Source organism: Poecilia formosa, unplaced genomic scaffold (genome assembly GCF_000485575.1).
Source record: "Poecilia formosa unplaced genomic scaffold, Poecilia_formosa-5.1.2 Scaffold492, whole genome shotgun sequence".
Taxonomy (NCBI): Eukaryota; Metazoa; Chordata; class Actinopteri; order Cyprinodontiformes; family Poeciliidae; genus Poecilia; species Poecilia formosa.
Genome location: NW_006800431.1, coordinates 182,148 through 196,506, shown reverse-complemented (window position 1 = coordinate 196,506; position 14,359 = coordinate 182,148). Strand labels below are relative to the sequence as shown.

Sequence of the window (14,359 nt, the reverse complement as noted above, 5' to 3'; positions counted from 1 at the left end):
TTATTTTTAACTGTTCTAAATATTCAACAGAAACGGCTTTGAATAAGGGTTAGGGTTTGGCATTTTCATGGATTACTTGTTTCATAATAAACTGTCACAACATGGTGACAGATTAAAAAAAACATGTAAAAAGAAAAATATATATATATTTTATATTAAAATTACATACAGCAGCTTTAATGACACATCACAAGACAATTCTGCTTCTGGGTTCATGTCTAACCTCTGTAATCAAGTGTTTACGTCTGAAAATGAGGAAACTCTTTTAAAAGATCCCCAGAAAGACCAACAGACCATTGATCAAGTGACAACAAAGAAATTACTCGGGAAGTTTTCCATGACTAGTCAGCTCATTTGCATCTCTGTAAATGAGCTTGTGGTGTTGCGTAAAGTTCACCAACTTGTTGTGTGGTTGACAGTAGAGTCTGTCATTGGCTGGCCTCTGACTCACACTGTCATTATAAGGAGGCGTAGCGACGCAGCCTCTCCCTCCCACCGGGTGAGCCAGTCTGTAATCACAACTGTCCGCGCTGTGACGTTATTCACGACTCCACGGGAGGAAATCCCCACGGCAGAAAGAGAAAGAGACGGGAGGCCCCTTTAAATCGACGCATTTTCTTCCTCCTTGGTGGGGTGCCAAGTACGGTAGAGAGGCAGAGAAAAGACCGAGAGAGAGCTCCGAACAACAACAACACAGCCACGGCTCTCAGCTGGCACATTTTCACCGATTCAGCTGTTTACCGCGGCGTTTGGAAACCCAGGGTGAGCTAAAGCTGCTGTTTGTCTTCATTTATGACGGATCTGGGAAGAGTTGTTTATAAAAATCGAATGGAAATTAAGTATTTCGACCCACAGATCGATGTGGAAATATGTTGTTTTTATGTTAGCTGTCAGTGTGACGCAGAGGAAATAATTTTACACCTGTTAGTAGTAATAATTACGGTTATTTCTGTTTTAAACATCGAGTAACTGTCAGTTTTATGACACACACGCCGCTCAACCGCCCCGGATTTAAATCTAACGGTCGATTCTGCTTCCATCAACAGGGTTTTAGGACTTTTCCAACTGTTATTACCAACATTTTGGTGTGTTTTATTTTCATTTTTTAGCCTCTACACGTTTCGGTGTTGAGAACCATTGCGGAAGTGGTGAGAGTCTCCTCGACGCGACAGCGATACGCTCGGGTCTGTGCTGACACCTGGCGGCCGAACCGGAGAACCGCAGCATGTACGGAGCTTCAGGAATCCCCGAGCTGATCCCACACAGCGGGCCGCCCCGGCAGCCCGGCCCGGCGGGTCAGTTCAACCCGGGACACCCGCAGGCAGACGGACACGACGGCGGGGCGAACCCCCAGAGGCTCGGACAGAGGGCCCCGAAACTGGGTCAGATCGGCCGGTCCAAAAAAGGTGAGAGAAACTTCAATCTGTTGCTTTATTTGTTTGTTTTCCGGCATTCATGCTGGTTATTTTATTGAACTCACTACCAACATACTTTTTTACTCAAGTTAAAGTAAAAAGTAGATGTTTAAGAAATTAAAATTAAAATGTGTTTGGTAAAAAGGCAACTCAAGTACTGAATAACTGATCAAAACATCTTTTAATATTTAAAAATTACATGAAACTCAGAAATTTCAGGGTGGGGTTCTAAAAAATCTTGGGGAAAAAACTCAGCCAATAAACTCAATAGAGATATTGAGACTATTTCTGTCAAAATATTAGAATTTTTTGACAGAAATTTACTCAGTTTTTCTACATAGTTATGTGGAAATGTTTATATTTTATAGATCAAAAATGAAAATAACTGTAAAATAACAAATCAGGCAAAATATATATTTTTTTACAAATGCATTTAATTCAATATAAAACTAATGAAACTTTAACAGAAACTGCAGATGTGAATTTTCGGTTAAGGCAAGCTCATTGATTTTGCTTCAGTAGTGAATAACTGTAAAATGCTGCTTTGCTACTTTTTTTTCTGTCTACAACAGTAAAATAATTTCAGTTATACAGCGTGGTGCATACAGGCGTTATCCTGCTTTCTGTTTTTCAGCCAGATCTTTCATGCCATTTCAGTTATTATAGGCTAATAATTTTTCATAAGCCTGATTTGTTTTTTGTTTTTCTTTTTGGTTCCCTAGTTACAATAGATATAGATACACAATGCTCAAAATGGAGCATGACTCTTTGACCCTGAGCTATACAATCCAATAAAAAGACTGAGTTAGTAGCTAAAAAGAACATAAAAGTGTGGTAGATGATCATCTGTGTTTTGATAAAGAAACAGGCCCACAGCATCACCAATCCTCCGTCATACTTTACAGTTGCCATAAAAGGGCTTTCCCACAGATTTATTCCTTTTTTATGCCACCTGGAGTGTTTTGATCCTGGGAAAAAAATGAAGGCATCTGCATAAAAAACCCAACATTCAGCAGAAAATGCGTCATAGGAATCAGAGTAAAAGTCCTGAGTTGCTGTGGAGCCAGCAGTTTTTTATCACTGCGTTTCATCTGACTCTGCAACAGAGATGTTTCTATTTCTGAACTCACCTCATGCAAATGTGGTGAACTGAATGACGAAGACAGTTTTCCATTGAAACCTCCCAGGAAAAAAACATAAATCCAAACTGGGAATTAGCCAATTTTTGGTTTCTAAACGTCATACTGACCAAACTAGTCAAGTTCAAGAACAAGAAATTATTTTTAAAAAATCATGTTTTGTATGTTTTTGTACTTCCATTTTTGTCTCAGCTGCTTATAAAAACCAGGCCAAGTTCTTAACAAAACCTTGTTTGGTAACAAGTTAATGTTTTTTTTTTGGTGTCTGGAAAATAAGCTGTTTTAACTGTTAAGTTAAAATTAACTGGCACTGCACTGTTGCCTAGCAACCCCCAGCCAAGCCCAGCCTGTTGCCTAGCAACCCAGGCAGAACTCCAGGATGTTTGATCAGCTGATTTTAAAGCTGTATGGATAATAAAATAAAAATAAAAAAACAGAGCACAAACCGGAGGAGACTGCAACATACTGAGGCGTACAGCACAGTTTAGCCAGAAGGTGGCGTCGCTTGGAGACAAACATTCACTGAGCGGATCACCAAAATATATCAGAAATGGTGAAAACTATGCAATTTTTAAAAAGACCCATTTATAATGTCTCCACTGCTTATAGTGTAGGGTGTTGTGTCCTGTTTTTATAGAGTTTCTGTCTGTAGGCTAGTTATTTAAATGCATTTGTTTTTGTGCTTAGTTGTTTTAGGGGAAAAGATTAAATATAGCTGCAGTTGTGCTAATTCCTCCATATTTGCACTGGCATAAATTGTGGTACTGTTGATTAACCTGCACTGTCCTAATCAAATAAATGTAATTAAATTACATTTAAAGTGATGAGGCTCAAAGTAGGCAGAACTGCAGAAACTAAAATCTCATTACCTTTGTGCAAAAATTATAATAAACACATCATGTGTAGCCCATAGACTTATCCTAACCTGTTAAAGGAAGCATAAAAGGTCACTTTTAAAGTATGTTTAACTAATTTTATATTGAGTTTAAAAGTATAATTTAATCTTTGAGGATTTACAAATATTCTGGAATATTTGTAATATTCAGTTCAGAAAACTTGTCTATTGCTATGTTGTATATTTAATTTCTTCATTTTTTGTTTTAAATTGTTTTGTAAACTAGTAAACAGAATTCCCACAAAGGAGATTTTCATTAAGTTTAGTTGTTGAAATTAGCTACATGCTGTCTGTGTTGGCAGAGAATCTGACTTGAGGAAATATTCCATCGTTTTCTGTTTGAAACCAGCTAACCACTACTCAAAATCAAACTAACTGGAGAACGTCTGTTCAAAGATTAGCTAACAGTTGCTTAAAGTTAACGGTAGTTCAGAGTGAAGCTAACAGCTGCTAAAAGTGAAGCTAACAGCTGCTAAAAGTGAAGCTAACAGCTGCTAAAAGTGAAGCTAACAGCTGCTAAAAGTGAAGCTAACAGCTTGTCAGAGTCATTCAGTTGAGCTGTTTTCTTAGCTTAATTTGAAGTAGATATTTGCTAACACCATCAACACAAAGAGTCAAATCCAGATTGTGTCTTCTAGCTAACAGCTAGTTAGCTAGTCTCTGACGCTAACATAAGTAGCTTCGCTCAGTTAAAATGTCTTTCTCTTCTTCCACAGTGGATCTGGACGATGAGGACCTGGACGACCTCATGAACAACAACGGCCAGTGCCCCGTCTCCTTGTCGCCCATCTCCTAACTTCATCTCTAAGAAGTGCCAGAAACCCGTTCCAGTCAGCGCTCCTGGTCCAAAGTGTCCTCTGGAGCTGCTGACGGCTCCGACCCGGCTCATTTAGCGCCGCCTGAACGGAGCCCTGCTTGTACATAGTGTCTATTTAACTTCGCTCAGACTGTGAATAAATGAATCTCTGTACCTCTGTAGGCCGTCGAAGGATTTCTTTCAAAGCTTCTTTTCTGAAAAGGGCTACTGCTGATCGGCCGGACGCGTCCGTCGAAGGTTACCGATTCTCTGCCGGTTTGTTGTGTGAAGGAACACGAGGCTGTTGGGGTGAAAAATTAAGCTTTTGGTTGTGCAACGACTCGCACAGGTCCGAACGGGGTCGCTATGAGCGCTCGCTATTTGAACCAGAAGAAAACGACTACTGCAAATTATTTATTGTTCGAAGAAATTTATATTTTTAGTTGTTGTTGTGGCTTCTACTTGTTGTTTTTTACTTTGTCATCTAAAAGTGCGATTTAAGACGTGCACTTTGTGGGAATGCCTGTCATGTGCTGTGACACGTCGCAGAAACCTATGCATGAGGTCTGTGATTAAAGGGCTACATTGTAGTTTTCATAAACCAAAACACTTCTTTTGTTTTTTTGTTCTTTTTTGCAAACAAACAGCAAAATTTTGATGCACTTTTTTTTCTTTTATGATTATAAACCAGATTTATATCTAAATATGTTCTGATGCGCATGCCTTGATGTTTGATTCGTTTTCGTCACGCCGTCTTTCCGAGTCAGACGTGATTGCAGTATGAGATCATAACAATGGGCAGCTCTGATTGGCTGTCGCTGCTGAGACAATCTAACTGATGTTTTGGGGATTTTGTGAAGATTGCAGTGGAATTAGACGTAATGGGCCTTTTAAAGGCTCACGGTTGAGGTCATAGTTCACTGGTAGAGGATGTTTTTCACATTTCTCAGCTCAGTCTTTGACTCTGAGGCTGGGGTTGTTTGCCTTTTGCATGAAAGCGATCAACTTTTCATGATGCATCTCTGGAAATAAATAAAAGTATAAATTCTAATAAACTGTTTTTGTTTTTAATTAAAGTTTGCATAAGTGGCTTTAAAATGACCTCAGATTATCTTATTACAAATGTAATCCACAAGATTTGGATTATTTTAATTATTTTTGGTAATCTTCCAAATAGTTTCTGGGTTTTCTCGATCAACTTTTCAAATTGAAATTTCTTTGTTTTTACTAGAAAAGCTTCAAGCAAATTTGAGACTTAGAAAATTTCTGATCTTGAAGTAAAAAATTTGCTTCAAGATCAGCAAATTTCTAATAATTTGAGATTATTAGAAATTTGAGGGAAACATTTTTTACTTTTGCAACATAACATGCGAGTTACAAAAGTAAAAAAAAAAAGTCAATTTTGAAACTCAGAAATTTCCAACATTTTTCATGCAAATGTTTTACTTTTCAAGCTCAGATGTTTCCAGGTCTGTTTTTCTAGAAAATTTCTGATTAACCTAAAAGTTTTTTTTTCTGATAAATATTTGGCTTTTCAATCAGAAATTTTCTGACAAGTCTCAAGATGTTGAACTTTTTTCTAGTAAACCTTTGACTTTTCAAGCTCAGAAATTTCCAAGTTTTTTTTTTTTTCTAAAAAATTTTTAATTTTGAAAATTTCTTGAAAATTTGACTTTGTAAGTTCAGAAATTTTCATATTTTTTATTTAAGTTTTTTAGATTAATCTCAAACCATTTTTTTGCAGAAATTTTCTTCTTTTTCTATCTACACCGACCGTAAAATGCTGTTGTAAATTTAAGTATTGAAAATGTTTGCTAGGTGTCTTTAGCAAAAACACTTGCAGTATTTCTTGCTGTTTTTCTCAAAGGTTTTCCAAATCTCCAAAAATTGACTTATTGTCTTATGTCAACATTTCTTTGATTTAATGTAGGTCTGAGAAAAAACCCAAAGCATTTAACAACACTGTAGGTAACAATTTGCAAACATAACACACTTAATATCTGCAGTGATTTTATTTATCTAAGTATTGACATGTTAAAAATACTTTTTTCATACATTTCCTATGTTCCCATTATTCTGTAGTTACAGCTCAGAGTATAACAATGTAAAATCTACATACCATGACGCTACAGATCCCTTACATCTACAAAATAAATAGGAGTATAATCAGGGTAAAAAAAATATTTGTGTCTATCTGAGCAGAGTTTCTAGCCGGCTGATTTGAAGAGTAATGGGTGTCGTTTGGTGTACAATGAGGCCAGTGTGAGAAGTCACACCATGCTCACTTTAACGTCTATTTTAGAACACTGATATAATAAAACATCACATGGACTGAGCTGCAGCCTGCACACCATGGAGGAACTGATTACTTTCAATTACAAGACATGTGCTAATTACTGCTAGCGCTGACATACGGCTGCAAATGTTGGCTTTAGTCCATAATATTAGGCTGCAACCCAAAGTCTTGTGGGTTTAATAGGGGGATCCAATTATAATGTGTCTGAGAAAACCAAACAACTGTGGAATGTGAGGACGGAGTATGAAACATCTTTGATGAAACAATTCAGAGCAGTGTGTGACAATTAAACGCTCATTAAAGCCCAACAAGGAGTGTCACTGTTTCACATCTTCGGTTCTGCTCCGTTGACGCTGCAACAATTGTTTTTTTGTTTTTTTCTTTTCAACCCAGCAGTCCCAGCCAGCAGGGGGCGCTCTCAGACATATTCCTTGTTGCTGCTTGGAGGGCTGGAGCGAGAGCCGGGCATGTTTGGGTACCTGGATACCTGCTTCTTCCTGGGACAGGAGGCGGCCAGCATGGCGCCGCCCAGAACATCGAGGAGGGCGCCACCCCAAGCGATGAAGATGGCCGCTCCAAATTCAAACCTGGGAAGACAAACATTACATTAAAGCTAAAATAATCGGTTTTTAGTTTCTCTGTTGTATTTTTATTTCTTTTAAAGGGAACCAATGTTGCAAAAATTCACATTTTCTGTTTTTATATTTACATTTGGGTCGCAACTGCTTAAAGAAAAACACCCAGCCATTTTCTGGAAACTAGTTAATGTTTTATGGTGTCTGGAAAATTAGCCATTTCAAAAACCTTCCAATTGTAAAGTCACATAGCGACGTTACCTAGCAACCAAAGCCAAACCCAGCCCGTTACCTAGCAACCTAGAAATCAAACCCAGCCCGTTACCTAGCAACCTAAAAATCAAACCCAGCCCGTTACCTAGCAACCCAAGCTGAGTTCCAGCACATTTGCTCTGCTAATGTTTTTGAAAGAGGTACGGTTGTGTAATTACGCATCTGTTTGCAGCCATTTTCATACGCTGGTGTAAATGATGAGATGAGGGGCGTGGCCAGCAGCAGCTCATGTGGATTTAAAGTGACAAGATGCCCTAAAACAGAACTGATCAAATCAAGCTAACAACTCCAAATTAAGCTAACATCATCAACGTAAAAATAACAAACTAATAGTTACTTGGATGTCTAATATTCACTCTAAAGCTAACACAAATACCCCCATGAGCATTTTCTTCAATATCGAAAGGTTTGAAATACTGTTTTATAATCACCTACGTTAACTGGTCATGATACTTTTTAGCTTAAACAGAAAGTATAGCTCTGGTGCACAGAGTTTCGTGACATGAATGTAGTTTAGTAGAGAAAATGCTGACAATGGAAACAAGGTTTAGTTTTTTGAGACAACAGAACATAACTCAAACTGAGTCAGTATTTGTCTTCATTCTTAGCATTTCTCAAAATAAGTTATTCTACAATACCCTATTCTAGGACTTTGGCAAAAAAAAAAACTACTGTGTGATATGTAAAATGTTGCAATAACTAATTAAAGCAACAAACACAAAGGATTGGTTTTACAATCATACAAAATACAGTGAAATATTTAGCTTGTCTTACTTGGTGTTGACCGGAGTGTAGGGGTTGTAGAAAGCTCTGATGACGTTGTGAGCAAACCAAGAACACGCCACAATGGCACAGAGGCCTGCAAAGAGGGAGTCAACAGGAAAGATCAGCCATTTCATCAAAATTCAACAGGATAGAAACTATTTTTATCCCTTTTAACAGCAGCCCCCTCTGACTCCAGCACAATTGGCTGTCAGTGAAGTCTTCAAAGCCCTTTGGACATCAGATGTTAGAATCAGAGCCAGCAGCGCTGAACTCATTCAGTCCAATGACCGCCAGAGGGCAAATGAGTGGGAAGAAAGAGTTTTGGACTTTGGATTAAACCTTCCCCAAGGTTCACTTATGGGCAACAGCAGGAATGAGTACATCTTTGATTCTCACCAGTCCGATTTAGTCCAGTTTGTTTGCCTAGAAAGTCTGAAATGTTTGGGGAGGTGTGAACATGCAATCAAACTCTGATGTGGACCAAACAACTAACCTCTGATTTCAGACCTGAAACATTGGAAACATTGGCTGAAACCAGGTCTGAAACAAAAGTTCACCTTTTGGTATGGTTTGAATGTATATGTAAATGCCAAGCGGACTGGAAAACGCTCCAGTAGCAGGAAGTGAACAACAGTGCAGGGTATGCTGGGTAAATAAAGAGACCCTGCATGCCAAAACAAATAAGCTAATTTAGCGCTAGCATGAGAAATGACTTTTGATCTTCAACCAAAAATAAAAGACAAATCCTGCAACCGCTGCAATTTGATGTAACTCCATTTTTGTTTACATTTCATAAAGAAGGACGTTCCTCTCAGTGTCTTCTTCAGAGGTTTTCATGTTATTTGCTTCAGTGCAGCGCCACCACAGGTAAGGAGGGGAACAGATTTTTCGAAGCGTTTGTTTCATTTGACACAATGGAGAGTGAAAGAGAACTACTCCAGCTAAACATGTATCAAGTGTTGTCATTTTGATTCTCCAATTGAACCAAGTCCAGTTGAGAAAAAACAACTGATAACACCTGATTCTTTTGCAAAGAAATGCATGTAAATCTGCAAAAAGTTGGGAATGCACATTTACATCTTGGGGTGCGTTCACACTGCAGCCTGAAGTGACCCAATTCTGATTTTTTTGGCAATTCCGATTTTTTTTGCCGGGGCCGTTCATACTGCCAGTAAATGCGACCTGTATGTGTTCTGCAGTGTAAACGGGCAAACGACCTGAAAGTGTCCCGCATGCGCAGTAGAGGGCGCAATAGCATCAGCGTTCTCAGTGTTCTGCCAACTGCCATAAAAAGAAGAAGTGCTCAGTGTTTGCGGAAGTAAACATGGAGGCTAACGGTGGAGCTTAGCTTACATATTTGAAGTTGTTGTCCCACCGGAGCAGCATATTAACAACTTAATCCTCATATAATCCGTCATGATTGTTGTTTTTCTTCCCACTTGCGCTTATCAGGACGCAGAACAGTGAGATTTGTTGAGAATCAGTGACGTTCAGTTCGGATGAAGGCGGCCTGAACGTTAGGTCGCATTTGAATCGGATACGTATCGGATATGGGTCACATTCGAAAAAAAATCCGACCTGTGCTGTTCGCACTGCCATGAAAAGATCGGATACAGGTCGCATTACGTCAAAAAAATTAGCCCTAAAAAGTAGCCCTATTAGCTCAAGCTAACATCAACAGTTTGGAGCGTTTTCATCCTCACCTCCTATAAGCAGAATAATTCCTCCTATCATGGCAATGCGAGACTTGCGTAGTTTGTCACTTCCTCCACAGGTGGTGCACTTCATTCCCATGCAGGCCACGCCCAGACCCGCCACGGACACGATGATGCCGACTATCATCAAGGCGCGGGTCGCCTGGAGCGAACCTGGGGAAGGACACAAGATGGTGAGGTAGCTGGATATTCCCACAATAAAGGAATGTGACGTTTTACAGCCTTTACAGATAAAACAAGAAAAAGGAGGAGTGAATTTATGAAAAAAGAAACTCAGGAGATATTTTTGATTAATCTCAGAAATTATTGAGAAGAAAATTAGAAATTTCTGAGTTTCAGAAGTGAACTTTTTTTTTTTACTTTTCTCAGACTTATCTAAAAACGTCGTTTTTTTCTGGCAAATTTTAGATGTTCAAGTTTAGAAATTTCCAAGATTTTTGCTACAAAATTTTCTACAAAAACTACAATTTTGAGATTCATCTCAAAAGTTTTTGAGAAAAAAAACTTGGGAATTTCTGTTTCAAAATTTGAACATTTTACCTTTCGAAACTTTTTCCTTTTTTCCTCTCAAATTTTTCAAATTTTTTCTAGAACGTTTTTTAAATGGAAAAGTCAAAAATTTGCTAGAAAAAACTCACACTATTTAATATTATGTTGAGTTAAAAAGTAAAAAAAAATTCAACTTAGGAATTAAATTTTTTTTCTAGAAAATTTCTGAAATTGAAGTCAAACATTTTCTAATTTTTTTTAAAAATTATTTTCCACAAATCAGAAATGTCCAAAATCTGAAAATGTTTGACATTTGAAATTCAGAAATTTCTAAAAAAAAAAAAAAATTCTAGAAAATCTTGGACAAACTCCACCAATAGACTCAATATCTGAATTTTTTTGACAGAATTTTCTCAGTTTTTTTATTTTATTCATTCTATAGCAGCCAGAATACACCTTTATAAATATGCAACTCCTGTTCAGCAAGGTTGGAAAATATCAGAAAAACACAAAAGTGGAAGAAGAAACATAAAAAAAACAGGGACGAGGCTTTATCTGAGTGTCTATAGGTTGTAAATTAACTTCCTGTTACTGGCAGGGAAGCCATGGGAGACTCATGAACACGCTAACAGTGAGAAACAGCACATTTTTTTTCACTTGAACTGAATCCAAACGGTAAAACCTTTCGTCAGCCTGTAAACCTTTCACAGGGTGAGGCCCCTCTTTGTCCAAATCCTGTCTCTGTCCACCTAGAACCAGTCTGTGCCAGCCGAAGCCATCCCTGCCCTCCCCAAACAGACCAAAACCGCCCAGCAGGGAGCGAGGGAGACTCGATATAACATGTAAATCAGGGGGAAATGGAAACAATAGGCAGGATTATGCATCTTACTTCTGATATAATCACATTCTTGTTTCTAAATTGACCTTCAAAGTCAAGGAGAAATCCACCGAGAAGCTTTCACTCGTCAGGACTACAAAAGTTAGGAAAGGGTTGAACAACTGTAGATTCCTATTATCAGTTAAAACTTGAATGTTTCACCACTTTGCAAAGGTCTGATCTGAGCTTTTCTCCTGACTGGAATATCAAAGAATAATCCAGAAATCACCAAGTTTCCAGCCTAGAAACTGGAAACTTCTCCCATAAATTTCAACACAAACCACCGATCCAACCTGTTTATATTTGTGTTGAGTTATTGAGACTGTGACAATACAAGTAGATTAATTTTTAGTGATTTTAGTGCAAATAAATTAAAATATTTTAACAATTTATCATCTAATTTAAGATTTAAAGGCGCACCATTTTGTATTTTCCAAGCAAATAATGCTATTCTACACCGCAATCAGGTAACTGCTACTTTGAGTTAAAGTTGGACTATAAATTAATAATATATGTCACAAAATACATTTAATCAATATCAATAGTTAATAGATTTCTCAACAATTTCACTGAACTCTGATGCAGAACCACATAGCTAAACTAGGCCAGTAGAATCAACCAGCTCACTCACTCCTTGGTTACCTAGCAACTCACTCACTCCTTGGTTACCTAGCAACTCACTCACTCCTTGGTTACCTAGCAACGACCTGCTGAGTAACTGCCACGGCAGCAGTTTAAAGTTTCATAACTGTTTAAAAAACAACAACAACGGCGTGGAGTGAAAACTGTGGATAAAACAGGAAAGGTCACGCTGCAGGAAATACTGCCATAATCCGAAATATGGCAGTATTTCAGATTAATTAATATTTATCTATATTGACTGATATAAAACATTGTAATATTGGGATTTGTCACCATGTTCTGACAGTTTATTATAAGACAAATAATCTGTGAAAAGATCAACAACTTAAAGTTACAGGAAAACCGTTTATCCATCATGCTAACTAGACTCAGCATTCACAACAGGCTAAGCTAGCTTCAGCGTACCAGACACCAGATTGTGATTGGTAGCTCTAAGACCCGCCTCCTGGCTCTGATTGGTTATTTCTAGTTAGCACTAGGAGAAGAGGATAAGCTACTTTTTTTTCACACATTGTCTGCCTTATATTATACAGTCACAAAACGCTGACAGTTTCAAAAAAATTTGTAAAATCTAAGTTAAGTGCTGCAGCTGAGAAATATCAGTGTTCTTTCAGCGCTGAAGACGGATTATAGAGCCACACTTGGCTTGTGACAACAGCTTGTTGACAAAAGGGTGAAACTCAGAGGTTTGTGTTGAATGTAACACAACCAGACTTCCTGTCACCGCCCGTCCTGAGAATCACACGGACCGTATGCTGAGGGGTCAGAGGTACGAGACGGAGGAAGAGAAAACGACACATTGTTCGCTGCAAAAACACAAAATCCTACCAAGTGTGTGCAAACATCTTAGTACACGTGAAATAAGACAAAACTAACTTATAAGCAATTTTTCAGTAAGAAATAAAAGCTTGTTTTAAGTAAATAATCCCTTAATATTGATTTTAAAAAGTAATTGTTCCATTGGCAGATTGGCTTATAACAAAACATTTTTCTATGTTATAAGTAAAATAATCTGCCAATGTTGAATCCTTAATCAACATTAAGGAGTCAAAAACTCCACTAAGAGTAAAAATGTATTTGGTTAAAATACTTAAAAGTCTACTCAAGTACTGAGTAACTGATCAAATTTTCAATCATTTAATATCAGCAGATGGACCAAAATATAAAGCTAAGTGGAAATGTTGGTATTTTAAGGACTAAAATGACAGTATTTCATTTAAGTAACAAAAAATAAAAATAAAAAAAATCAGGCAAAAGAACATGTTTTCAAATCAGTTTCTTTCAATAAAAATCTTATGAAACTTTAACAAAAACTGCAGGTGTGTGTCTGTCTGGTGGATTTTTGTTTAAAACATGTTTGTTTTCCATTCAGTGGGTAGAAAATCCAGAAATTTTACTCAAATAAGAGAAGATACACTTCATAATAAAATTATTAAAGTAAAAGTAAAAAAAAAAAATTAATACAGCGTAGTAAAAATGTCCCTAAAACTAAATTTTTTTAAAAGTTACTCAACTAAATGTAATACCAACTCTGATTATTCATAAGAATTATTTTAATTTTGGTCTTATATTTCAGTACGGAGTAATTTCTCCACTTATACTTGAATAAAACCGCGTTTAAGTGTCGCTATACTCTTAACTTTCGCGCATGTTTTCGGCTCGTCTTACTGTCGAGCTGCAGGATGGAGTCGTATATTTTGCACTGCAGCTGTCCGGTGCTCTGGAAGGCGCAGGACATCCACAGCCCCTGGTACATGGCCACGGCCGTGATGATGTTGTCCCCGATGTAGGCGGACATCTTCCACTGAGGCAGGACGGTCCCCACGATCAGCCCCACGATGCCCACCAGAGACAGGAAGAAGCCCAGCAGCTGGATCCCGGAGTTAGCCATGACTCAGTCAAACGAGGTTCTGTCCGAAAAGGTTGAAAATATCAAACTTCCGCAGCTCTGTGAGATTCAATAACAGGATAAAAACCTGCATGCAGCGCAGATGGAGGTGAGGAGAGGAGGGTGGGGACCACGGAGGGGTGATGGCGATGGTGGGAGTGATGCTTCCCACTCTGTCCTGGTTGTCAAACCACAGGAATTATTTAGGAAAATAATATAAAAAGTTTACAATTTGGTTCAACTTGTAGAAGTAGATAAAAGCAAACAGGCTCAATATTCAGGAGTTACAACATATAGAGGCAGAAAAAAGGAGAAGGAAATTTCTACCAAAAATTATTAGACATTTTCAAGAATAAAAAAATGTGGAAGAAGATAAAATAAAATAAAAAAAACTTTTTAAATCAGAAATATGAACACTGACGTAATTTTTCCCCCCATATAAATTAATAAAAAATAAAACAGTTTGAGATTGAGCTAAACGTTTTCTAGAAAAAAACTTGAAAATTTCTGGTTGAAAAGTTGAGAAATTGCTTAAAAATGAAAAAAATTAATTAATCTAAATGATTTTTAAGAAGAAAAAAAACATGGACATTT

At 37.6% G+C, this 14,359-nt stretch overlaps 2 protein-coding genes across 2 annotated transcripts; one reads left to right on the top strand and one right to left on the bottom strand.

Moving 5' to 3' along the window:
- Positions 1-292: 292 nt before the first annotated feature.
- LOC103156666 (calcium/calmodulin-dependent protein kinase II inhibitor 1-like) lies at positions 293-5,293 on the top strand. The gene is made up of 3 exons (XM_007578796.2): positions 293-762; positions 1,110-1,406; positions 4,166-5,293. Exons 2-3 carry the CDS (start codon positions 1,226-1,228, stop codon positions 4,243-4,245), a joined length of 261 nt encoding a protein of 86 aa, XP_007578858.1. The 5' UTR covers positions 293-762; positions 1,110-1,225; the 3' UTR covers positions 4,246-5,293.
- A 945-nt stretch (positions 5,294-6,238) lies between these two features.
- cldn7a (claudin 7a) lies at positions 6,239-14,008 on the bottom strand. Its single transcript, XM_007578795.2, has 4 exons — positions 13,546-14,008; positions 9,858-10,022; positions 8,164-8,248; positions 6,239-7,128 (listed from the first exon to the last, which is right to left on the bottom strand). The coding sequence occupies exons 1-4, from the start codon at positions 13,766-13,768 to the stop codon at positions 6,960-6,962; spliced, it is 642 nt and encodes a 213-aa protein (XP_007578857.1). The 5' UTR covers positions 13,769-14,008; the 3' UTR covers positions 6,239-6,959.
- Between the last annotated feature and the right edge of the window lie 351 nt (positions 14,009-14,359).